The sequence below is a fragment of the Canis aureus genome, chromosome 6, assembly GCF_053574225.1.
Source record: "Canis aureus isolate CA01 chromosome 6, VMU_Caureus_v.1.0, whole genome shotgun sequence".
Classification (NCBI taxonomy): Eukaryota; Metazoa; Chordata; class Mammalia; order Carnivora; family Canidae; genus Canis; species Canis aureus.
In genome coordinates, this window is record NC_135616.1 from 38,859,037 (window position 1) to 38,884,513 (window position 25,477).

The 25,477-nt window shown below is 55.2% G+C and overlaps 3 protein-coding genes across 17 annotated transcripts in view; 2 read left to right on the forward strand and 1 right to left on the reverse strand.

Moving 5' to 3' along the window:
* Positions 1-412: 412 nt before the first annotated feature.
* FDPS (farnesyl diphosphate synthase) lies at positions 413-9,822 on the forward strand. Of its 8 annotated transcripts, none has more exons than XM_077900996.1 (12): positions 425-568; positions 855-987; positions 1,351-1,566; positions 1,644-1,806; positions 3,666-3,806; positions 7,378-7,458; positions 7,582-7,704; positions 8,009-8,097; positions 8,185-8,257; positions 8,870-8,947; positions 9,037-9,171; positions 9,569-9,822. In XM_077900996.1, exons 3-12 carry the CDS (start codon positions 1,388-1,390, stop codon positions 9,767-9,769), a joined length of 1,263 nt encoding a protein of 420 aa, XP_077757122.1. In that variant the 5' UTR covers positions 425-568; positions 855-987; positions 1,351-1,387; the 3' UTR covers positions 9,770-9,822. The 8 variants fall into 8 exon arrangements, with proteins under 8 accessions (XP_077757126.1, XP_077757128.1, XP_077757122.1 ...); XM_077900995.1 differs by having other exon boundaries at positions 435-568; positions 816-987; XM_077900997.1 differs by lacking the exon at positions 425-568 and having other exon boundaries at positions 692-987; positions 1,665-1,806.
* A 225-nt stretch (positions 9,823-10,047) lies between these two features.
* On the forward strand, positions 10,048-18,007 carry RUSC1 (RUN and SH3 domain containing 1). 4 transcript variants are annotated; one of them, XM_077900991.1, is made up of 10 exons: positions 10,048-10,204; positions 10,853-12,270; positions 13,561-13,659; positions 13,805-13,881; positions 13,977-14,151; positions 14,314-14,419; positions 14,560-14,606; positions 15,067-15,616; positions 16,031-16,180; positions 17,318-18,007. In XM_077900991.1, exons 2-10 carry the CDS (start codon positions 10,938-10,940, stop codon positions 17,484-17,486), a joined length of 2,706 nt encoding a protein of 901 aa, XP_077757117.1. In that variant the 5' UTR covers positions 10,048-10,204; positions 10,853-10,937; the 3' UTR covers positions 17,487-18,007. The 4 variants fall into 4 exon arrangements, with proteins under 4 accessions (XP_077757117.1, XP_077757118.1, XP_077757119.1 ...); XM_077900992.1 differs by having other exon boundaries at positions 16,031-16,159; XM_077900993.1 differs by having other exon boundaries at positions 16,031-16,159; positions 17,722-18,007.
* Positions 18,008-23,091: 5,084 nt separating this feature from the next.
* The window catches only part of ASH1L (ASH1 like histone lysine methyltransferase), a 181,797-nt gene continuing 179,411 nt past the window's right edge, over positions 23,092-25,477 (reverse strand). For all 5 annotated transcript variants that reach the window (XM_077901008.1, XM_077901003.1, XM_077901005.1 and 2 more), the window contains one exon: positions 23,092-25,462. In XM_077901008.1, coding sequence (XP_077757134.1) covers positions 25,371-25,462 — 92 coding nt within the window. In that variant the 3' untranslated portion in view covers positions 23,092-25,370. The remainder of the gene's footprint in view (positions 25,463-25,477) is intronic.

Consider the following 25,477-nt stretch of genomic DNA (forward strand, 5'->3'; position numbering starts at 1 on the left):
TGCCCATCTTATCTTACTTCTTGAACGCACTTTCTGTACGTTGCCTCATGGTCTCATCTTTGTTGAACAGACAAGGAAAGACAGTTAACGAAGGATCAGAGTTCAGTGGTTTGCCTAAATTTGAGGACTTGGCCAAGTAGGACTTGATAAAGCTGGTCCTACTGGTATTTCACTAACAAGCCGCTGGGCTGCACCGGAAGCTAAAGATATTGAGAATGTGGTAAAGGCGACAGCTGGGCGCTGGAGCAGGCGTCCCACTTCCCGGCCTCCCAGTCCCGCTCGCACCGCCCGGGGCGTGGCCCTCCCATTGGCTGTCCGGTACAGGGCCCCATGCTCACACGAGGAGAGGCAGCCAATCAGTGCGGGTCGTCTCCGCCCAGCCGGCCCGCGCTAGATCGCGTCGTCTTGTCCCTCCCGCGGCATGCCGGGAATTGTAGTCGGATGAGAACTTTCTGCCTGGAGGGACGGGAGATCCGGAACTACCGGACCCAGAGGGCCGCGCGCCGAGGGGAGCTGCTTTCAGGAGTTCCCCGCCAACACCCGACCTAGAGCCGACTTCCAGGAGCAGGTGAGAGAGGTAGCGGGTGAGCTGGGCTGGGCCGGGGCCGCGGTGGGAGGCTCGGCCTCGCCGCGGTGGCAGTGCCGGGGCGGGGGGTGGGGGGTGGCGGTGTGTGGGGTCACAGGTGGGTCCGACCGGCTGGTCCTCCGGCTGCGTGCACCTGCAGCGTCCCCGGCCGCCCGTGCCGTTCCGAGTCTGGCCGTGCGGACCCCGCGCCGCCTGTGAGGCTCCGGACACCCAATCCCCGCGCCCACAGGGATACCTTGTGTCCCTGACCCCCGGGGTTCCGGTGCAGTTCTCGTCTTGGAGGTATCTTCGAGCCTGCCAGCCCTTTCCCCGCCTACGAGGGAGACCCGGGTGCCAGATTTGTCGCCGCACTCCCCACGTACCTTCCTGCCTCCCAGAGCATCAGTTGGCCCCTCCGTAAGGTAGGGTGCTTTCAGGCTCCTTCCAGGCCCTAGTCCTCGGATGCAGTCGTCTGCAGTCTTACAGCTGCTCTCCAGGACTTGAGGGGAGAAGCCAAGACAGTAGCAATTCCAGAGGCTCCCTTCAGGACTTGAAGTTAGGTGGCATTAAGTTATTTTAAGTGCGCACTTGTGTTAAGCGCGACCAGTGGACTTTCAGTCAGTCAGCCATGCTTTTTGTAACTTGGGTTTCCTTCTTTTTGGAGATGTCTGCATGCTCAGCTCAGAAGAGAGCAGGGGGCATTCCAGGGCCCAGAGGCAAAAGGGTGGTGGGGGTGACCTGGGGAGCCACCACCGTGCATTTGCCTTTGGTGCTTGCCCCTGCAGGGAGTGCTCGGTGCCCCCTCCCTATGTCACCCCCGTGATGCCCCTGTCCCGCTGGCTGAGATCTGTGGGGGTCTTCTTGCTGCCAGCCTCTTGCTGGGCGCCCCGGGAAAGGTGGCTGGGTCTCCACCGGCGGCCCTCCCTGGTGCACGGGTTCCCAGTCCTGGGGGCCTGGCACAGTGCCCGCTGCTGGTGCCAAACGTGGACAGAGGAGCCTCGGTGAGTGCAGTCGGGGTGAAGGGCTTTGGGGAGGGGAACAGCTGCTCGGGTTTCTGACTTGGCCTTCCTCTCCTCAGAGCACTTTACTCCTCCCTCAGAATGAATGGAGACCAGAAATTGGACGCTTATGCCCAAGCAAGGCAGGATTTCATCCAGCACTTCCCCCAGATTGTCAAGATACTGACTGAGGATGGCATGGGCCACCCGGAGACAGGAGACGCCATTGCCCGGCTCAAGGAGGTGAAGGATTAGTGACTTCAGAGAGTAGATCTTTAGTTCATTCTGTATGTGTGTAGGATTCAGCTGTGGCTTTTGGGAGACCTTTGACACAGCGGATGGGGGTGGGGCAGGCTTTTACCTGAGTGACTCTGGATCTCTGGAGCAGGCAAGGCCTGGGCAGGTATACTTATTCAGCCCATCAATCCTGCCTCATGGTTCAGGTGGGCCATCTGGACTGCTTTATATGAGGTGGAGGCCCTTGGGGATGAAGGCCTAGGTCTTTGATTTTGTTGAGAAAGGGAATTACCTGTCCGGAAGTCATAAGGTGCTACTTTGTCAGAGACCTTGGGAGGAAGGCAGCCTGAGGCCCTTTAGGAGGACCCAGGGATCATCAGGAAGCTCTGCTCCAGGGGTTTGCTGGGTGGTACAGTCAGTTCAGCTTCTGGCTCTTGGTTTCGGCTCAGGTCATGACCTCATGGGTCAGGAGATCAAGCCCCATGATGGCCTCTGCGCTCTGCCCTCAGCGGGAGTCTGCTTAAGACTTTGTCTCCTCCCTTTGCCCCACTCCCAAAACAAATAAATAAATTTTTAAAAAAATAATAAAAAAAGAACGAAAGAAAAGAAACCTTTGTTCCAGGGCAGGAAATCTGGCCAGGATATTTGAATTGCCTGATTTTTTTCTTTCTTGGGGTATATCTAGTAATTCTTTTATTTTTTTTATTTTTTTATTTTTTTTATTTAATTTATTATTTATGATAGTCACACAGAGAGAGAGAGAGGCAGAGACACAGGCAGAGGGAGAAGCAGGCTCCATGCACCGGGAGCCCGAACGTGGGATTCGATCCCGGGTCTCCAGGATCGCGCCCTGGGCCGAAGGCAGGCGCCAAACCGCTGCGCCACCCAGGGATCCTAGTAATTCTTTTATAAATACTGTCTTGTTTGTCTGAGGATAACCAAGGAAAGGGTTTGCCTACACTGGGGTAGCAGTTGAAGGTTTACCCAGTACATTAGAGCTGGTGGACAGCAGGGCAGCAGAAGGCAAAAAAAGTGCTGCCAGCAGGAGGAGATGGCACTGGAGGAGCCCTCTTCTGGCCAATTTCAAGGCCTTGTCTGTCTTTATTTATTTATTTTTTAAAAAGATTTATTTATTCATTCATTCATTCATGAGAGACACGGGGAGAGAGAGAGGGGGGCAGAGACACAGGCAGAGGGAGAAGCAGGCTCCATGCAGAGAGCCCAATGTGGGACTCATCCCAGGACTCCAGGATCATGCCCTGGGCCGAAGGGAGGTGCTCAACCTTTGAGCCACCCAGGTATCCCAAGGGCCTTGTCTTTAATACTGTGAGAGAGGCTTTTCATTTGCAGATAGTTTGAACTGTGTTTAGGAGGAGGCGGCTGGGAAGTCTAGGAGAGGGGGATGGGGCTGAAACCTGGGAAGGAGAGACCTGGACGTACCAGCCATTCCCAGGCATGTACAGAGTTTTCCCTGGGTTCAAGCCCTGTTGTGGGCCTGGGAACAAATTTTAATGTGCAGAAGCCTTTAAATTTACCTAGGAATGGGGGTACCTGGCTGGCTCAGTCAGCAGAGCGTGTGTCTCTTGATTGCAGGGTCATGAGTTCAAGCCCCACACTGGGTGTGGAACCTGCTTAAAGGAAAAGAAAAAAAAATGTACTGGGGAAGACAACGAGGAGAGAGCCTGGAGATAGGGGCACTCTTCCAACAGCACTCCAGGACTTGGGGGAAGAAGCCAAGCAATTCCAGAGAGGCTCCTGCAGGAAGAGTGGGATTTGAGGAAGTTAGCATAATGTCAAGGTTAGAGGTGGGAGAGGGCAGATACCCTGCAGACCCTGATGCCCTGTCCCTCTTCCTTTGCCCTCAGGTCTTGGAGTACAATGCTGTTGGAGGCAAGTACCAGCGGGGTTTGACAGTGCTGATAGCATTTCAGGAGCTGGTGGAGCCCAGGAAGCAGGATGCTGCTAGTCTGCGGCGGGCCCTGACTGTGGGCTGGTGTGTGGAGCTGGTAAGGGAGATGGGGGAAAGGCAGGAGAAGCAGAGGTTTTTACCAGGGTCATGGGTCCTGTGGGGAGGGGAGAGAGGAGCTTGAAACTGACTTCTCCATGTCTTTCTGCCAAGATTAGATAATGATTTACTCTAAGGGTTAACAAATGTGGGGAACTTCTTTGACAGGAGGTATGTACTTAATCTATAAACTAAGCTAGGTGTGGGCCAGGACCTTGAAGCTGGGCATGAAGGTGTCAGCTCTTTCCTCCGAGCAGATGGGAACCGTCAGAGTGACCTAACTCTTCCAGAGAATTATTCTAAAGCAGAGATTGAAAACTTGCAGCCCACCGATAGTTTTTGAAAATTAAGTACCCTAAATTTAAGAAAGGAGAGATGTTATATAAAAACCCAGATTTCGGGATCCCTGGGTGGCGCAGCGGTTTGGCGCCTGCCTTTGGCCCAGGGCGCGATCCTGGAGACCCGGGATCGAATCCCACGTCGGGCTCCCGGTGCATGGAGCCTGCTTCTCCCTCTGCCTGTGTCTCTGCCTCTCTCCCTGCCTCTCTCCCTCTCTCTTGGTGACTATCATAAATAAATAAAAATAAATAAATAAAAAAAAAAAAGAGAATACCAATAATATGTGAAATAAATATTTTTTTTTGTTTGTTTTTTTTTTTTTTTGAAATAAATATGTTTTTAAAAAAAAAAAACAAAAAACAAAAAAAACCCAGATTTCTAGGGGCATCTGGTTGGCTCAGTCGATGAAGTGTCTGCCTTCGGCTCAGGTCGAGTCCTGTGTCAGGCTCCCTTCTCAGTGGGTAGCCTGCTTCTCCCTCTCTCTCTCTGTCGCTTCCCCTGCTTGTGCTCTCTTTCTCTTTCTCTCTCTCTCTAATAAATAAGTAAAATCTTAAAAGAAAAAAAAAAAACCCTCAGATTTCTAACATCACATGGAAAATTGCTAGATCTGCGTCTGGGATCCCACATAACAACGGGCTGACGTTGAATCATAGCCATTTCACAGAGTCAGGGCACACGCGCTCTTGTGCGGTTCTGTCTCTCTGCTTTGTGCCAATCCCCGTGTGTCCTTGTCTTCTATACCCAGCTCATTTGCCCCTTAAAGGGGTATGGTTTCCTGGCCTAGCCCAGAAGCTTCCTTAGTGACAAGGAGACTGGATTCTAGAAGGGGAGGGTGGCAGAGCTCATAAGGGAAGACACTCAGGACCTGGCCTGTGGAAAGGAACAACTGCCTCCAGGGAGAATGTTACGTGCTCAGGGTCAGCCATGCTGCATTCTGCATAGGGCAGTGTGGGTGGAGCTGTCTGGCCTGTGGGTGTTGGGAATTCCAGTCTGGAGCTCATAAGTGAAAATGGGGGTGGAGAAGGGGTATTTGTCTCCAAGGAGGTAAAGGGACAGGCTCCTGGGTGACAGAGGAGCCAGGCAAGGCCAGAAGGCTGGAGCATCAGGGCAAAGCAGAGGAGCAGAGCTATGGGACCAGGGCAGGTCACCTGGTAGGATGAATGGTCCTGAGTTAACAGCTACACCCTAGGTTCACCTGGGAGAGTCCCAGGTTTTTTTTTTAAACATGGCTGTAATGCTGTCATTTCCCCTAAGATCCCTTTTGACCTGTCCACCATTGTTTGTACTTGGGTGATATTTGTTACAATTTCTGGTTTTATCTTTCTCCTGCGTCAGGTCCTTCAACCTCTTGTCTATTTCAGCATTAACTGCTTAAGAATAAGGACATTTGCCTGTATAACCACAATGCCATTGTCACATCTGTCTTAGTTCATTTGGGCTGGGCTTCTACAACAAAATACCTCACACTAGGTAGTTATAAAGAACAGAAATTTATTTCATAGAGTTCTGGAAGCTGGAAGTTGAAAATTGAGGCACCAGCATGGGGAGGGGGGGTTCTTTGGGCTCAGCGGCACCCTCCTGCCACAGTGCCTTGTGGTATAAGGAGCCAGGCAGCTCTAGAGCCTCCCGTCAGGAGGGCTCCATCTCTGAGCGCTTCCAGAGGCCCCCCCACCCCCTAATACCGTCATCTTTGACCGTTAGGATTTCAACATACGCATTTGCGGGGAACACATTCAGACCATGGCAACATCCCAAGATACTTAACCCTGATAAAGGAATATTATCTAATGTATATTCCATATTTAAATATTCCTTATTCTCCCCGGAGAGTCCATTCTAAGTTGGTTTTGTTTAAACATTTAGGGTCCAGTCAAGAGTAATGAACTGTATTTGGTAGGTCTTTAATCTTTAGAATAGCCCTTCCACCATAACCAAAAATTGGGATAGATTTCTCACTTACTTGATCTGGGGTGGGACTCTGGCACTGATATTATTTTTATTTTTTTTTAAGTTCCCCTAATAAATAGAAGGTACTTTTGGGTTAAGAACCACTGCTGTGGGGCAGACGAGACTGAGGGGAGCCACGGAATGAACGCCCTTTGGAGACTGTCTTGTTGAGTGGTGCTGGTTGAAACCAGGTGGGAGAGGCACTGGACCAGTGGCATTCGTGGAACCAGGTCACTCCCAGTAAACACTCTATAAATGAAACACATGCCTCCAGTGTGGAAAGCCCAGACCCTGCCCCAGGGTGTGGTCAGAGGTAAAGCTGCAGATGGGTGCCTCCTTCCCCGAGGATTCACTTGGAACAGGAGCAAGGGCTACCATCGTCCTTTCTACGCTCTGCATGCCAGAGCCAATGGGCAGTGTTACATGTTTTAAGCAAGGGCAGACCTATTCGCGCACACCCAGAGATCAGGATACAATGAAGATTTAAAACCATGTCCTGAAAAGCTGTTTTTAAAGGCTCGAATGTGTAGCCTGAATGCAAGACGAATCATGGGGTACATGACAGTGTTTCATGATTTATGAGACAAGTGTTTATGACACATGAGCTCTGGGACTAGCACTGTGCAAGGCTCTAGGAGTGCCAGTTGGGCAAACACACTGTCCTGGCCTCCAAAGATGGGACAGCCTGGTGGGAGCCAGCACATTCCTGGGACTTTTAGGTAGGCTAGCACTTAGAAGAGAAGCCCTTTGCTGATGTTGGCATGGTTAAATGTTTAAGACCTAAGGGTGACAGCTACTGAGTCAGACTGCAGTTCTGTCCTATTAGACCTGCACTGCTAAATGAGCCCCCCAAGGTGGGGCTTTGTCCTGGGCACTGGTGCATGTAAGCAGAGGGCCTGGAGGCGACATGGGAAGTCACACTGCATGAAGAAATCTTAACCTTAAGCATTCACTATAGTTTTTGGCAAAAGAAGAGTATGGGATGTAATGCTTCATCACCTCCCCCATACCAGGATCATTAGGGCTGCTTGTGTGGACATGTCTGAGACCTGCTGGAGTCTCTTACTCTGGAAACAAAAGTTTTGATCTCATGTTATATTGGGAAGTCTGAACCAATGAGGTCACATAATTTCCCATAGTGTTTGGCACAGGATAGAAATCCCGGGTCTCCCCATCCTCAACTTCCTTCCTAGCTCAGTGGTTATCAATAGCTGCAGCTCTGTTGCTGGTGGAGGGAGCATTAGTAAGGATTCATGAGGGGCTTATTCCACTCTTCCTTCTCCTAGCTCCAGGCTTTCTTCCTGGTGTCAGATGACATCATGGACTCGTCCCTCACCCGACGGGGGCAGATCTGTTGGTATCAGAAGGTATAGTGTGTAAGAGGGTGGTGGTGGGCATGGGAATAGGCCACAGAGCAGTGGTGGCAGAGGGCATCCCGAGGGTTCAGAATGGCCAGAATGACTGTGTTCTCTGTGTTGTGTCCCTGACAGCCAGGCATAGGCTTGGATGCCATCAATGACGCTTTGCTTCTGGAAGCATGTATCTACCGCCTGCTGAAGGTCTACTGCCGGGAGCAGCCCTATTACCTGAACCTGATTGAGCTTTTCCTCCAGGTGTGTTGCAGGCCAGCCCAGGGCCAGAGCCCGTCCATGCCCAGTTTGGCCTCTGTGGTTCAGGGCATGGGAGTCAGCTACAGTGGCCTGGAAAGGAACAAAGGTGTTGGGTGTCAGGCAGATTGGTGGCAGAAAGGACTTTTACTCCTCTTTGTGAGTGGAAGAAGGGGTGAGGAAGCCCTGTGTGCCTACGGGCCTTGGGATTTGGGGTCCTCTGCCTCTTGCTGCCTTTCTCTCTGCTCATGGTGTGGGTTTCCCAGCCCTGGATGAAGCCCAGCTGACGGGCCACCCTCCTCCTCCTCAGAGTTCCTACCAGACTGAGATTGGACAGACCCTGGACCTCATCACCGCCCCCCAGGGCAGCGTGGATCTCAGCAGGTTCACTGAGAAGAGGTGAGGGACGGGGGATGGTGCCCACACGGTGAGGGGGACTGGTGCTGGGCCCTGCCTTCCTGAGGACTCTGCCTTCCCCCTCCACAGGTACAAGTCTATTGTCAAGTATAAGACGGCCTTCTACTCATTCTACCTTCCCGTGGCCGCTGCCATGTATATGGTGAGTGTGCCCACTGCCCCTTGCTGCCCACGGACCGGGCTTTTGGACCATGGGCACCCAGCAGGCAGCTTTGGACAGGGGGCCCCCACTGAATGGCTACGTGACCCTGAGCCAGTTGTCTCAGTGTCTCCTCACCTGTCCAATGACCGAGTTCCCACCTCAGGACTTCTGCAAAGATGAAGGGAGGCAGGGAATAGGAAGGAAAGTGGTTGGTACGATTCGGAAGAGCACCGACTGCTGCATCCATGTCTGGATAGGGTTGGGGGGGTTCACACTGAGAGGTAGACCAGGTCCAGACAGGCAGTGGGATTCCCTGGCCGCCTCAACCTCACTGTTCCACGTTCTGCTTTCATCCGGAAAGACACCGAGGAGGATGAGGGGCCATGGATTGGGGCCTGGCCGTCCGCAGGCCCCCAGGGCTCATCTGTGTCTGTTGGCATGCACCAAGGGCTAGAGGTTGGCCCACTGAGACATCCTGGGACCAGGAAGCCAGGGATGTCTGAAAGAAGAGGGGAGAGGATCTGGGGGCTGCTTTGGGGCCCCCTAGGAGATGCAGCAAGGAAAGTGGAGGCACCCCTGGCGTTTGATCTAGTGATCCTTTCTTCACTGTAGGCAGGCATCGATGGGGAGAAAGAGCATGCCAATGCTAAGAAGATCCTGCTGGAGATGGGGGAGTTCTTTCAGATTCAGGTAGGAGGGCACTGGTGGGGAGCAGGCCACTGCCAGCCTAGTGCCCTGCGTGGAGTGTCTTCATTGGTCCTCCTCTGCCCTCTGCCCAGGATGATTTCCTGGATCTCTTTGGGGACCCCAGTGTGACGGGCAAGATTGGCACAGACATTCAGGACAACAAGTGCAGCTGGCTGGTGGTTCAGTGTCTGCAGCAGGCATCTCCAGAGCAGCGCAAAGTCCTTCAGGTGCTTGGGAGGCCATGGATCCTGGAGCTCCCAGGAAAGGGGGCATATAAGGATTCTCAAAGGGGCTTGGCAGCATCAGCAGACATTTTTTTGTCATAACTTGGTGGGCGTGTGCACGGGCTGCAGGTATCTCTAGCGGGTAGAGGCCAGGAAAGCCGCCAGACATCCTCCAATGCACAGCAGAGCTTCCCCACAATTAGCCAGCCCCAGCCTCGGCCTCGGCCTCGGCAGTGCTGGTGTAGAGGAAACTGGCCTGAACTAGTGCAGCAGGAGAGGGAGGTTCAAAGACCCGGGAAATCGGGAAATGGGAGGCTGGAATAGATAGAGGAGGGGCGTGCCAGATGCCCTGATAGCAGGAGAAGGCTAAGCCAGTTTCCCTGCCTCCAACCCCTTCCAGGAGAATTATGGGCAGAAGGAGGCGGAGAAGGTGGCCCGAGTGAAGGCGCTGTACGAGGAGCTGAACCTGCCGGCTGTTTTCACGCAGTATGAGGAAGACAGCTATAGCCGCCTCATGAGCCTCATTGAGCGGTGCGCCTCACCCCTGCCCCCAGCCATCTTTCTGGGGCTGGCGCACAACATCTACAAGAGGAAAAAGTGACCTAGAGACGGCGAGGGTGGGGCGGGGCGGCTCTCAATAAATTGTCCAATCTTCTCGTGCGTCTGTGCCTGCTTGTAATGGTCTGGGGCACAGCTGTGTCCCCAGTAGGCAGGGTTTGGGGAGAGTGGTGCCGGCCTGCGCCGCAGCTCAGTTGGGAGAAGTCAGGGTTAGGGGTGGCCGGGACCAGGGTCTTGCCTTCAGGACCCTTGGGACCTAGAGCTTAAGACTAAAGCTGCGCGGAGCCTGGATGGGTGACACAGGCGAGACGTCAAGCGCTGGGGGCGGGGTCTGAGCCCCGCCCCGCCCCTGCGTGAAGGGGCGCGGCTGCGCAGCGCCGGCGGGTCGTCCTGGCGCCCCCCATCCAGTCGGTGCGGTCCGACTGGGACCTTGGGAGTCGTGGAGGAGCCGGGCTGCAGCGGTCGCTGGAGGACCCGGGTAAGGTCAGGGGGGACGCATCCGGGCACGCTGGGTGGGGCAGGAGGGGGGGGCGCAGGAAAATTGCATAGAGGAGGAGTGGGGTGGCGCCTGGGGGACAGAGCCGAGCGCGGAGAGAATGGGTGAGCGCGGCGTCGGAGCAGAGATCTGCTGGCCCACCTGCTCCGCGGACCTGCGCGCCGCCAGCTGCCGGGTGCTCGCCCCCACGCTCGCCCGCTACTCTCCTGCATTAGCAAGCTGGCCGCGCCTCCCCCACCCGATTTCGGAGCATCTGGGCGGGGCCTCCCGCAGCCCCTTCCCCTGGGAGCGAAGGGCAGGCTGGGGAAGCGGGGGTGCGGTGCAGGGCCAGACTGCAGCAGAGACGATCCGAGGCTCTATCCTGGGCTCCATCCTTTTTCAAGCCCCCGCACCTCCACAGAGATCCAGAGCGCAGCCGCATTTCTTGACCCTCCCCGCCCCAGTCCCGGGGGGCTCCTTTGGGCTCCACCTGCAAATACTGCAGTGGAAACTACCGGTCAGTCGACGGACATTGGCGTCTTATTTAAATACTGTCCAAAGCAGCCGGTGCCTTTCATGACCGCTGCAGCTGCCCGTCATCGCCGCGCCCCGCGTCCTCTCTGGCTGGGTATCACTCTCCCTGTCTTCCAGGTCTGCCTCTGCGGTTGCCAGGTAGGCGGTGTGAGAGGCCCGAGCCTCCCGACTCTCCAGAGGCCACCTCATCGCTGCCGGCACAATGCTGTCCCCTCAGAGGGCTTTGCTCTGCAACCTCAACCACATCCACCTCCAGCATGTGTCCCTGGGCCTGCACTTGTCCCGCCGTCCTGAGCTACGGGAGGGGTCCTTGAGCACATCCCCTCCCCCCGGAGACACAGGGGGCAAGGAGAGCCGCGGCCCCTGCAGCGGGGCCCTGGTGGACGCCAATTCCAACAGCCCAGCTGTGCCCTGCCGATGCTGCCAGGAGCACGGGCCCAGCTTGGAGAATCGACAGGACCCAGTGCAGGAGGAGGAGGGGGCTGCCTCTCCCTCGGACCCGGGCTGCTCCTCCTCGCTCAGCTCCTGCTCAGATCTTAGTCCAGATGAGTCCCCCATCTCAGTGTACTCGCAGGGCCTCCCAGGTGAGGAAGATGTCCACCCTCAGCCCAGCATCATCCCCCTGGAGCAGGGCTCCCCGCTGGCCTCCGCAGGCCCTGGCGCCTGCTCTCCGGACAGCTTCTGTTGCTCGCCCGATTCCTGCTCCGGAGCGTCCTCCCCACGGAGCCCCGGTCTGGACTCCAACCGCAACACCCTGACCACCTGCCAGGAGCCCCCTTCCCCGGGGCTAGAGGAGGAGGAGGAGGGAGGGGAGCAGGATCTCCTTGCCTCCGAGCTCCCGGAGCCCGACGCTGGGAAAACCGAACCCAGCTGGAAAATCAACCCCATTTGGAAAATTGACACGGAGCTCCCCGATGTCGGCTGGAAAGCCACGGGGATCATTGACTCTGGCTGCACCATCCGCGGGAACAGCAGCTCTAGCTGGACAACGGAACCTGCAAAACTCGACTCCGGCTGCAAAAGCAACCCAGTTATCACCGAAGCCAGCCCAAAAACAGATGCGGGGTGGAGTGACGTCAGCGGGGAGCCGGCGTCGCACCGGACAATCACGTCCTTCCATGAGCTGGCCCAGAAGCGCAAGCGGGGCCCGGGGCTGCCCCCCGTGCCGCAGGTCAAGAAGGACCGCAGCGACTGGCTCATCGTATTCTCGCCCGACAGCGAGCTGCCCCCCAGCGGCTCCCTGGGAGGCTCCCCGGCGCCGCCCCGGGAGGTCACCACCTTCAAGGAGCTCCGCTCCCGGAGCCGGGCCACGCCCCCGCCGGTGCCGCCCCGGGATCCCCCGGTCGGCTGGGCCTTGGTGCCGCCCCGGCCCCCGCCCCCGCCCGTCCCACCGCGGAGGAGGAAGAACCGGCCCGGGCTGCAGCCCATCACCGAGCGGCCGCCCGAGGAGGGCAGGGCGGGCAGCCCCGTGGCTGGCCAGGAGGCCGCCGCCGCCCGGGAGCCCGAGGAGCCGGGCGCGCAGGCCAGCCGCGCGGGTAAGCCGCCGCAGGGAGCCGCGGGGTCGGGGGGCGGGTAGGTGAGGGGCTGCGGCCTCGCTCCCTACCCCCCGCCTCCGGCCCGCCCCGCGCCCCCGGTCTGGGCCACCCGCCCCCTTCCCGCCCCCCTCGCACCGCCTCCCGCCCCGCCAACGGCGAGCGCTCCGGGAGGGGGACCTGGGGGGCCGCGGGGCTATGGCACTAACTCTCTGCTCCCTCTTTCTCCGCCCGTCCCGCCTGGCTGCCGCCTCGCTCCCCCCGCCCCCCCCGCTGCAGCCGGCCCCCCCCCGCCGCGCCCGCCCTCCGCCCCCGGGTCCGCGGCCGCCCCGCGCCCCCTGCTGGAGGGCGCGGGCACGGCGGGGACTCCGCTCCCGGCGCGTCCCGCCGGCCCTCCCCGCGCGGGGCTGCGGCTACTGGGCGCGCCGAGGCCTCCGCAGGAGCGGCTGCTGCCGGTCCGCCAGTCCCCGGTGGGCGCGCACTCGCCCCCGGCTCGGGGGGCCCTGCCCTGCCTGGCCAGCCCCGAGCTGGCCCTGCTGCTCTCCCCGCTCTTTCCCAGAAGCAGCACCTTCCCCGCCGCGGCCCCCCCGCCCCGCCAGGTGCCCGCCCCCCCGCTGCCACCACCGCCGCGCCCGCAGAAGGGCTCCCGCCGGACCAGGAGCCCGCCGCCTCCGCCCAGGCTACGTAAGACGGACCCGGGCTCGCCCGCGGGGTCCCCCGCCCCCCCGAGCCCGTCCTCCCCCTCCAGGGTCTTCGGGTGAGGCGGCGCTGCCCCGCCCGCCCGTGGGGGGCACCTGGCCCCGCGCCTCGAGGCCCGGGCGAGGGGTCGCGGGCCGGGGCCTGTGCGGTGCTGGGGTGTGGGGGGCACAGTACGCCCTGCCTCGCTCGGGGGGTGAGGGGAAAGCAGGCGCCGGACCCCAGTGGGCCCACGCCCGCGCCTCCCAGCCTACCCCCCTCCCCTCCCCAGGTCGCCTCTTTCTCCGTGTCTCCTCCCACTCCCGTTGGTCGGTCTGTTTGTCTGTCCATTGGTCCTGGCCCCCCACGTGCTCCCCGGGCTGCCCTCCCCCCACCCCGGCCCATTGGGCGGGGCGCGCGGGGCTGTCCGGGCGGAGGTTGGCGCGGGCCCCGGAGGGGGAGGGGCAGCGAGCTCGGGGCGCCCCACCCGGCCTAGGGCCCTGTCCCTGTCCCTGTCCCTGCTAGTTTCCGGCCCCGGGTGCTGCGGGCGACCTGGGCGCCAGCCCGGTGCCCTCGGGTCACCGTGGTAAGTGCCGCTTCCTTCTTCCTTCGCGGCAGCCCAGAGTTCCTGGTCGTTCGCCGGTGTCCCCGGGGCCCAGCGACGGTGGATGGCAGAGGCCCAGAGCGGGACCGGCCAGCTGCAGGAGCAGAAGAAAGGTAGGACGCCCGGACCTCTGACCCCAGCCCTTGGGTTGGCTGCTGCTCTGTTAGGCCTCGGCGCCCTGTCGGCCTGTAGGAGCCTGGGTGTCCGGCCCTGGGGTGTTTGCCACACAGACGTGAGCTCCCCACCCGCCCTTTGCAGGGCTCCTGATAGCTGTGAGCGCCTCCGTGGACAAGATCATCTCGCACTTTGGGGCGGCCCGGAACTTGGTTCAGAAGGTGAGGGCGGCGGTGGGGAGGCTGTGGGGGCCCCTGAACAGTAGGTGGGGTGGGGGCAGCAGGCACCTCGGACAAGCGGGTTGTGCCACCCCCAGGCCCAGTTGGGGGACAGCCGTCTGAGCCCAGATGTGGGGCATCTGGTGCTGACTACCCTCTGTCCGGCCCTGCACGCCCTGGTGGCCGACGGCCTGAAGCCGTTCCGGAAGGACCTCATCACGGGGCAGCGCAGGAGTAGCCCCTGGAGCGTGGTGGAGGCTTCTGTGAAGCCAGGTGAGGTCCCCTGAGGGGGGTGCTGGGGTGGGCAGGCCGGATGAGGTAGGGGTAGGGGCTGGAGCTGGTGGGGTGGGGTGGGGCACAGGTAGGCAGGGGCAGGGCAAGGTGGGGCAGGGGCAGGGGCGGGTGGGGTCCTGGCTGATGGTGCGGTGTCCACAGGTGCCAGCAGCCGGGCGCTGGGGACTCTGTACGGCCAGGTCAGCCGTCTAGCCCCGTTGAGCAGCAGCCGCAGCCGCTTTCACGCCTTCATCTTGGGCCTCCTCAAGTGAGTGGCTGTGTTTCTGGTGCCCCTCCCATGGCTTGGGGGCCATCGGCGGTCACGGGTGGAGGGACGCAGCGTCCCTGAGGTGGCCTCCCCTCTCCGAAGCCCTACGCCGGCCTGAGCTCCTGTCCGTTCCCCTCCAGCACCAAGCAGCTGGAGCTGTGGTTCTCGAGCCTCCAGGAAGATGCAGGTCAGTCGCCCATGGGTAGGGCAGTTTGCCCACTAGGGGCAAAGAGGGGGGCACTGTCTCTTCTGTGGGTCCCCCTGGTGCCAGAGGGACCTTGATCCTCATTTCCAGTTTGGTGACTTAGACTTCTAGTGTGTCCTGTTCCCCCCTAGCAGGAAAGAGCCAGATCCTCCCTGAAACCTCCAGAGTCTTGCATGTTGGGCCTCTTCCTCCTTCCCAGGCCTGGGCAGTGTTTTTTTCCAGCTCCTTACCCCAGAGCCCTCCTTTTGCTATGGTCACCTCCCCTCCCCCCAGGAAGTCTCCCTCATCCTTGGGGACCTTGTTGGGAGGGTCCCAGGGAGCCCACTTCCCACATTGTGTCGTTGAGGGGCCAGGCCTCCTTCCTGCCATTCCGGGGTCACCACTCACTCAGCCCATGGGCCTGGGGCTGACCTGGGGGCTGACATCAGCCTGCTGTCCCCAGGCCTGCTGTCCCTCCTGTACCTGCCCACTGGCTTCTTCTCCTTGGCCCGGGCTGGCTGCCCTGCCCTGGCCACGGAGCTGCTGCTCCTGCTCCAGCCACTGTCTGTGCTCACCTTCCACCTGGACCTGCTGTTCGAGCACCACCACCACCTGCCCCTGGGCCCCCCACCCACCACTGCCACCCCAGGCTCACCTCCTGCCCTGCAGCAGACGGTGCACGCAGTGCTGCATTGGGGGGGGCGGCTGGCCCAGAGCCTTCGGGGGGCCCCTGGGGATACGCCTTCTGGCCCTTCGGCCCTCGAGAGCGCCCCAGCGCCGGGCAGCTGGTGGGAGCAGCTGACCCAGGCCTCCCGGGTCTATGCCTCTGGGGGCACCGAGGGCTTCCCCCTTCCCCGGTGGAGGGCCTGGCGTCCAGGGACGGCGGCTGGAGGCCCCCACGACAGGCCCCTGCCCACAGAGGAGGCCACGGCCGGCCGAGGTCCGTGGCTGGGGAGGCTGTTTGGAGTGCCTGGGGGCCTGGCGGAAGGGGACGGAGGAACGCTGAAGTCCAGGTACTGCCACCACCAGTCTCCTGCTAGGCCTCTGATCCTTTCTCAGAGCCCTGTTTGCCCCAGGGGGAACCTCGGGGGATCCTTGAGGCCTCTTCGTTGTGTGAGAACCCGCAGGGCACTCTCTGTGTTGCCTCTTGGTCTCAAAGATGGAGATATTTACTGCCTGCCCTTTACCGAATCTCAGGGGGCTGCTTCCGGCTCCAGGGTTGTCCTTCCATAGCTCCTTTTGGTGTTTGGTGTTGCGGACCTTGGACCCAGGTGTCTCATCACCCTGAGGCCCCCTCAGTCCGCAGCTGTCACGCCTCCCTCAGCAGTGACCCACTCCCAACCTCTTCCCATCTCCAAAATCCTGGGTTCCAGCGTTTGTTTTCTGGAGGTTGGGTGACTTCTATGACCCCGTGTCCTTTCCTCCAGGAGACCATCCAGCTGGCTGCCCCCGACAGTGAGTGTGTTGGCTCTGGTGAAGCGGGGGGCACCTTCCGAGACCAACTCGTCTCCTGAAGAACTTGAGGCCTCAGCTGCCAGCATGGTGGAGACCCACAGGTGTGGGGGTGCAAACCACAGGTGGGGGGTACAGATCACAGGTGTGGGGGTGTAGACCACAGGTGTGGGGATTGCAGACCCACAGGTGGGAGAGATAAGCATGAAAGGTCTCAGACTGTGAGGTCAGTGGTTGGCTTGCGTTCCATCTCTGCTGTTGGCATAAGGCTCTGGTCTCTGGGCCTGTTTCTCTGTAAAAGGCAGATAAGTGCTCCTTTTGTTACATAAGAGCGTGAACTTAGTTTTACAAAGGCGTGTAGCACACGGTGTGTGCCTGGTTAGTGGTTGCCAGAACCGTCCGTGTCCCCGGGTGGGGACACGTCCTATAGTGGGGATGTTTAGCTTAGATGCCAGGGGTGCTTGTGCTCTGGAGTCTGGCCTCCGTTGGGTGCTCTCAGGCCACTGAATTAGGTTTCTGGACTTTTTCTTCGTCCAACGGTATTTTTCCAGTACTTACTACGAGCCTGGCATTATGCTCCGCAGGGGCCAGGAAGGCCACCTCACTGGAGTCCATGCCCGCCTGGAGCTTTGGCCAGGGAAGGTTCCCAAGAGTGAGGCTTGGTGACAGCTATGTGTGGTGGCTGCTTTAGGAGAGAGGACTGAGGGCCTGGGGCGGTGTATGGGTCAGGAAAGGCCCCGGGTGGTGGCTGTGCGGGAGGAGCAGAGGCAGAGAGGCCCTGGGGATGGCGAGGAGGAGCTGGGCCTGTTTGTGTCTGGGGGGAGAATGGACATGGCAGCAGTGAAGGAGTGCTGGAGGCAGGGAACCCGGCTTCACCCTGTCACCCTGGGTGCCGGGGAGGGGTCTGAAGCCTGGAGATGAAGCAGCCATTGGTTTGGGAAGCCCTCTGGCTGCAGGCAGGGAGAGGTGAGCGGGCCCAGATCGGTGGTCCTGAGAGAGGGTGGAGCCCTAGGAGGGCGGCAGGGAGTCCATGAGGAGGATGCATGGAAAGCAAGGTGATTGAAGTTGGGGGCGACACCCCCGAGGACCCTGGGGGAGGGCCTGGCTGGGAGGGTTCAGGTAAGTGCCTTGGTTTCCATCTGTTGGATAGGAGCCCTGGGGCGTGGGGGTGGGTCAGATAAGCGGCCCCAGATGGATCCCACGAGTTCGAGGTCCCCCGCTGCGACAGCTTCACCCCAGCCCACCCCTCTGGCTCCCCGAAGGGCCGTGCGCACGCTCTGTGACCACGTGGCGGCGACACCTGAGCAGCTGAGCTTCCAGCGCGGGGAGGTGCTGCGCGTCCTGGCCACCGTGAACGAGGACTGGCTTCGCTGTGGGCGGGATGGCGCCGAGGGGCTGGTGCCTGTGGGCTACACCTCTCTCATCCTCTAGACCGGTCACCGGTCTGGTCGGTGGCCGCCTCTCCCTCCTGCGCCCTGGAACCCAGCGGCCTCAGAACCCCGCCCAGCTGTCCTGGACACAGAACGACTCTTCCTCCCGAATCTGCATCCCTCTCTGCAAATGGGAAATGACCTTCCCTCCCCCCTCATGCCATCTGTAAGGTGAAATCTGCTCCTCTTCTGATGTGAAAAGGAGTTTCCCTCTACCTCTCTCCCCACCTGCACAGGGAAGCATCCCCTCCCGCCCACACACTGGAACTTGAGCCCCTCTGCCTCCTCCTGCTGAGTGGACTGTGCCAGTGCCACGTGCGTCTCTTTCCCCAAGACTAGAAGGGCCTCGAGGGTCCTTCCCACCTCTGGTCACCCCCACCTGCGCACCGCCCTCCTTGCCTGTATTTATTATGTTCTTATGCTGTGCCAGGTGCTAAAGTCCGGACCCCCCCCCCCACCGTGGGGGGCCCCTGGTGTTGGTCTGCCTACCCCTCATTGTCCCAATAAAGTGTGGGAGCTGAATGTGTGTGTGTCACTGGGTTACGGTATGGGGGCTCTGGGGACGGAGGGGGGGCCCCCTTCCCAGCAGAGATCCCAGAAAGGCAGGGTTGCCTTGTTTTCCAAGGTGATAGGGGAGGACACTCAGTGGACAGGGGCTGTGGGGAGGCTGGGCCTGTACCTGTGTTCCTGAGACCCCTGGGCCAGGTGCTGGGAGGGCTCAGAAAGTTGTAGAAGTGACACTTTTTTAAAAAGATTTTATTTATTCATGAGAGACACACAGAAAGAGAGAGGCAGAGACAGAGAGAGAGGCAGAGACACAGAGAGAGGGAGAAGCAGGCTTCATGCAGGGAGCCTGATGTGGGACTCGATCCCAAGACCCCAGGATTATGCCCTGGGCCGAAGGCAGGCTTTAAACCACTGAGCTACCCAGGGATCCCCGAAGTGACACTTTTTCATGTCACCAGTCCTCAGTGATACAGTTTTTTTTGGAAAGCACCCTCATGGCATTTCGGGTCCTTCGTTAGTGGATGAGGCTGCATCTGGAGAGGAGAACACATGGAACTCCCCGTGGGGCTTGGGAGGGAGGTCAGTAACTGCCCACAGGAGAGCCACCAGGAGGTGAGAAGTCAGGAGAGTCAGGGGACACAGGACCAGGAGGTGAACACAGGGAAAGGACCCTGGACAAATTTTGTTCCACCTTTGGGAACTTGGGTCAAGGTGACAACAGGTTGGCACAGAGAGAGGAGGAGGGGCCATCCTCAGGCGTGGGCTTCCCAGTTCCTGGCCCCTTCTGGGGACTCCTCTACTCCTTCCTTAGTTTTGCTCTGGCTTTGGCTGCCTTCTGGCTCTGAGACCTGACCTCTTGGGTTGGCCCCAATACACCCTTTCTCACACTGGACTGAGAGCCTTAGAATCTATTGCCTTCACGGTCTAAGTGCTCATGTTGCTGAAGCTTCTCCAATTGCTTTTTATTTCTATTTATTTTTTAAAGATTTATTTTTATTTATTTATTTATTTATTTATTTATTTATTTATTTATTTATTTATTTATTTATTTATGATAGAGAGAGGCAGAGACACAGGAGGAAAGAGAAGCAGGCTCCATGCTAGTAGCCCGACGCGGGACTCGATCCTGGGACTCCAGGATTGCGCCCTGGGCCAAAAGCAGGCGCCAAACCGCTGAGCCACCCAGGGATCCCTTATTTATTTTTTAAAAAAGATTTCTGTATTTATTCATGAGAAACAGGCACAGAGAGAGAGAAAGGCAGAGACATAGAGGGAGAAGCAGGCTCCTCATAGGGAGCCTGATACAAGACTCTATCCCGGATCCCAGGATCATGCCCTAAGGCGGCGCTCAACTGCTGAGCCATCCAAGTGTCCTGCTTTTTATCTTTATAATGAGGTTCTACAACAGGACACATGCCAGACTGGGGTTACTTTGACTTTGGGACCAGTGTTTCTCAGTGTGACACGCACATGGGGGGCCCATGATTCTTGTAGGCCACAACAGAGCCTCTGCTTTCCTGACCCCACCTGCCCTGTCCTGACCCTAGCCCTGTGCACTGGCCTTCACAGTGAGTCATCCTAACCACTGGGAAGAGCCTAGAAGAGTGGTGCTACCTAGCATGTCACTGGGAGCTGGTGGTCTAGTGGTCTCAGTGGTAAGACCCGCAGACCTCCTTGCAGAGCATCGTGAAATGGATCAAATATGACTAGGAAATGTAACTTTGTTATGGTCACATATTACTTAGAACAGTTGTACTGGGTACCAATGCTTAAGACATAAGGATAATAAAAACAGTGTGTGGACAAGAGTGTTGCCTAACAACAAGAGAGACTCATGTCCTTGTGGGAGCTGACAGACGTCCAGTTGGCTTGTGGCCAACTTTTTTTTTTTTTTTAAATATTTATTTATTTATGATAGAGAGAGAGAGGCAGAGACACAGGCAGAGGGAGAAGCAGGCTCCATGCCGGGAGCCCGACGTGGGACTTGATCCTGGCACTCCAGGATCGTGCCCTGGGCCAAAGGCAGGCACTAAACCGCTGAGCCACCCAGGGATCCCGGCCAACTCTTTTTTAAAAAATTAATTAACAATTCAAATTCCAGGGTAGGTTACATTCAGTGTGATACTAGTTTCTTTCTTTCTTTCTTTTTTTTTTTTTTTAAGATTTTATTTATTTATTCATGAGAGACAGAAAGACACAGGCAGAGGGAGAAGCAGGCTCCATGCAGGGAGCCCGACACAGGACTCGATCCCGGGTCTCCAGGATCACGCCCACGGCCGAAGGCGGCGCTAAACCACTGAGCCACCTGGGCTGCCCTAGTTTCTGATGTACAGTATAGTGATCCAGTAATTCCATTCATTATTCTGTTCATGGTAAATGGACTCTCAGACCCTATCATTTTTCCCCTCCCCTACCCTCTGCCTCCCACCTCCATCACCTCTGGTGACCTGCAGTGTGTTCTCTAAAGTGAAGAGTCTGTTTTTGAGTTTCTTTTTAAATTTCCTATGTTTTTTAAATTCCACTTAAATTTTTTATTTATTCGAGAGACATAGAGAGAGATGCAGAGACACAGGCAGAGGGAGAAGCAGGTTCCATGGAGGAAGCCCAAAGCGAGACTTGATCCTGGGACTCCAGGATCACGCCCTGGGCCGAAGGGAGGCACTCAACCACTGAGCCACCCAGGTGTCTCTTAAATTCCACATTTGAGTGAAATCACATGGTATTTATCTTTGACTTATTTTTTAGAGATTTTTATTTGTTTATTCACGAGAGACAGAGACACAGGCAGAGGGAGAAGCAGGCTCCCTGTGGGGAGCCTGATGCGATCCCAGTACCTCAGGATTTCCACCCAAACCAAAGGCAAACACTCAACCGCTGAGCCACCCAGGTGCCTCTGACTTACTTCTTATTGCACAATCCCCTCTGGATCCATTCACGTTGTTGCAAATGGCAATATTTCATTTTTTACAGCTGAATATTATATTATGTATGTATACAACTTCATTCATTCATCAAGGGAGAGTTGTGCTGCTTCTATAATATGGCTACTGTAAGTAATAATGCAGTAACATAGGGGTGGGGGCGCCTGAGTGGCTTAGTCAGTGGAGCATGCAACTATCACTCTCAGGTTGCAGGTTCAAGCCCCATGTTATGTGTAGAGATCACTTGAAAAAAAACTTAAACATAGGGGTACATATATCTTTTCAAATAAGTGTTTTCATATTCTTTGGGCAAATATCCAATAGTGGAATTACTGGATCATATGATAATTTTATTTTCAATTTTTTGAGGATCCTCCATGCTGTTTGCCACAGTGGCTTGCTGTTTCTTGTTTTTGAATTTAACCATTCTGGCAATTCTCATTGTGGTTTTCATTTATGTTTCCCTGATGAATGATATGGAGTACCTTTTCATGTGTCTGTTGGCCATCTGGATGTCATCTCTGGAGAAATATCTGTTCATATCTTCTGCCTATTTTTAAATTACTTTTTAGTGTTGAGTTATGGTTCTTTATATATTTTGAATACTAACCCTTTATTGGATATGTCATTTGCAAAAACCTCCCATTTTGTCATTTTTTTTTTTAAGATTTTTTTGAGAGCAAGAGAACATAAGAGGGAGAGGAAGAAGCAGGCTTCCCGCTGATTAGGGAGCCTCATGTAGGTAGGGCTCCATCCCAGGACCCTGAGATCATGACCTGACCTGAGCCGAAGGCAGACACAACCATCTGAGCCACCCAGGAACCCCTCTTTCATCAATATAGTTTTCAGAGTGTAGGTCTTTCACCTCCTTCATGAAGTTTATTCCTAGGTATTATTTTTAGTATAATTGTAAATATGGGATTTTTTTTTTGGTGTGTGTGGGGTAGTTTCCCTACCTGCTACTTCATTATTAGCATATAATAATGCAGTGGATTTCTGTACATTGATTTTGTATCCTGCAATCTTACTGAAATCATTTATCAGTTCTCGTAGTTTTTTGATTTTTAGGGATTTCTGTATGTAGTATCATGTTACCTGCAAATAGTGAGTGAAAGTTTTACTTAACAATTTGGATGGCCTTTATTGCTTTTTCCTGATTGCTTATGGCTAGGACTTCCAGTACTATGTTAAACAAAAGTGGTGAGAGTGGACATTCTTTTTTTTTTTTCTTGACCTTAGGGGAAAGCTCTTTTTCACCATTGAGTATGACGTTAGCTGTGCATTATCATGGTTGAATGTTGTACTTTGTCACACTCTTCCTGCATCAATTGCAATATGATTCTTATCCTCTTACTGATGTATCATGTTGATTGATTTGCAAACATTGAACCATCCTTGCATCCCAGGAACGCAGTCTGTGGTCTTGGTGCTTGAGTAACCATTCTAGCTGAACTCAGAGCTGCAGTGCGGATCCATGTTTGGGACAACGTTCCATTGGGTCCTTCAGTTGCTGGCAGGAGTGGATTTATCTTCCTTAGTAGGATCACATTGGCTATTTGTGACACTCTTCTACTTGCAGATGAACATGATGATTTTGGAATTATGAATCCAACACTAGTTCCTAGGTGATCTCTGGCAAGTTGCTGAGATTCAGTTTTCACTTCTACTAAATGGGAATAGTAACCACAGAGGGCTATCAGGATTATCAAACTAGCTAGATGATCCTGGGTGAGTTACTTAACCTCTGTGTTGCTTCAGTTCCCTCGTCTATGAAATTGGGTTTGAGTACCTACTTAAAATGACTGTTGTGAAGATTAATAAATGAATATGCATTAACTGCTTAGGATGGAAATGGTCTGACACAGTGGCCTACTGTCACCAGGCCTGGGGTTTGTTCATGAATCCCGAATGAGGTGATGTGTGATTGGGTGCAGACGACAGAGGGCTTGATGATTATCCTGTTGATTGGTTAGGCTGGGCTCCGACCAAAAAAATCCTCACAGTGAGGAAATGGGCTTTATCTCCTGGTCAACGGCGGTGAGTGTGTCCCTGTGGGGGCCCAGGACACTGATGATATGGTTTTAAGAAAGATCTCTCTGGAAACAAGGACAGAGGAAGGAAATCCTGAAGATAAATGCAGGGCGGGAAAGGGGAAAAAACGGCAAGTTCACCACTCTGTTGTTAGGAAAAGTTTTTTCCATTTAATACTAGACTTTCAAGGATTGAGATGCAAGCTTTTTATGCAATTACATCCAATGTTAAAATTGGTAATACATAATTTACAAAGATTAACATCAAAACAATCATCTATTTAGATATGCTTTTGTAAAAAGGAAATATATTAGCAGCATTTATATTTTCCGCAATCACACAGCCTACAGACATGCAGACTAACTCTGTATCTATTTGCAGTGATGTAGTGCTTTGCCCCGCATTTCAAACACCAAAACCCGCCTGGCAGCTAGGGGGTTCTTTTTATTTCATTATTATAAAATAACCGAAAAATAAAAAAAGGCATTAATTTCTACACCAGTAAGAAAAAACAAGTTTTTGCACTTACCTAACATTTGATTGTCTAAAAAACAGTTTTTAGTCTTTCAACAAAAGAAAGATAAGATGACAGAGCGTAGTGTCTTTTGCTTCTGTTCTCACATTGTACAAAGTTTTTTTCTTTTTTCTTTTTTTGTCTTTAAAATTTTAGTGTTTAACACTATTCAAGGAAATATTGAATTTTAATCTCTTTCTTGTCATTTTCCTGCTTTTTGACTAAAAGGAGACCCCAAAGTGCCCCTGCTTCCCACCCCCTCCCACCCAGCTCCCTGCAAAGAAAACCGAAAGGAACCACTTAAATGGGCGTGGACATGCGACGTTTCCAGCTCCACACGTGAGTATCTTATACCCAGGTCTCGTCGTAATGTACAGTGCTTCTCTACAGTAAGAAAATACTTCAAACTATTTTCTTAATTCTCTTTTTTCTTTAATAAAATATTTATTCTGCTTTTTATCTGCTCAAGGGGATCTTTGGCATCCCCTGTCTCTTTTGTTTTGTTTTCCCTCAAGATTGACACAGAAAGGAGAAAAAGAAAAAAAGATTCAATGGAATGGAAGGTGTCAATGTTTCTACCTAAACAAGTCAGAGCGTCGTCATCATCAGGGGAAATGTACAGTGAGGACAGCATTGGTCCGGGATTAGAGAGAAGTGACGGGACGTGTTACTGCTGTATTGCTTCCTAGTCACGCAGCAGATATATATACATACATACATACATACATATATATATACACACACAACTTGGCACATTTAAAAACCATCTTTTCTCTTATAAGAACATCTAAAACATATGCATATGTATGTCTGAGAAGACAACAAAGCAAAGCTTTTTAAATTTTATTTTTAAAGAGACAGTATTGTCTGGTAAGTTCTGGCCCAGAAAATGGGAAGGAAGGGGACACCCTGACGTCCTCCTGCCGCTGTGTCGCCAGGAGGCTGGAGGAGGTGGGATGGGAGGTGGGGGTGGGACGGGCACTGAAAGCCATGTGGTAAGAAAACAAGAGTAGTGTTTTAAATTGATGATGTACACTCACGACAAGCACTCTGACAGGTGAACACTGTTCAACAGTCTGTGTAGTGACTTTGGGGGGTTAGAGTCCACTTCTATGGAGGGTTTACAGGGAGTCTGTTCTGGGACGAGTCTCGACTCACATGGCAGACACACATGAGCCCCAGTGCAGGAACAGCACATGTGCTGGCGGGGCCAGGCCTCCTCATTAGAAAAAAAATAGGTTCGGCAGGTTATGAAGTTTAAAACAAGAATTGTTACAGTAAGTCCTGTGCCCTCTGACCCCATGAGCCCTTCCCTGTTCCATGATTACATTCAGGGGAGGAGAGGTAGGGAGCAGGGCAGCAGATGCAAGTGCTTTGACTTGTCTGTTCACGTTTTGCTTTGACCTGATTGGGCAAGAAAGGAGAGAGATCTTTCTGGAAAGGGGCCCCAGCAATTATTTCTGTCTGAAGTCTCTGGGGTAGCTCTTGGAGCCCACAGAGAAGAGGCAGGCCAGGGCTCCCCTCTCGCTGGACTGTGAGTTATACCGGATACAGGAAGCAGCTTGGCAGCAGCGCCCATGGGATCAGAGGATGACATGGAAAGACCCAAGCTGGGGGCAGGGGCAAGTGCTATACAGTCCCACAAGGCTCTGATCGTCCCCAGGGTGCTCCGTCCTCCTCCCACCATGAACCCTCAGGGTGAAGCAGTGGAGAGGAAAACAAGTTAAACCAAACTGTTTCTCCAGACCCCCCTCTTCTCCACTAGCTCCAAGGTTTAAGTACCTTAATGTCAACAGCACGGCCCCTTCCCTGTGCTGGATGGCCCCTTCCCACCCCTGTCTACACTTAAGAGAACACGAGGCAGGATCGTTAGCTCCGCTGACTGCAGATGTTTGAGCTTCTCCTTCGAGGCTCACTTCCGAAAGCTGTTCTCTGGGATGAACAAAGTGCGCCTTCGAAGCTTCCTGCCTGACCCTTCCTCCAGCAAGTAGGTCACATCAATGGCTGAAAACAGAACCA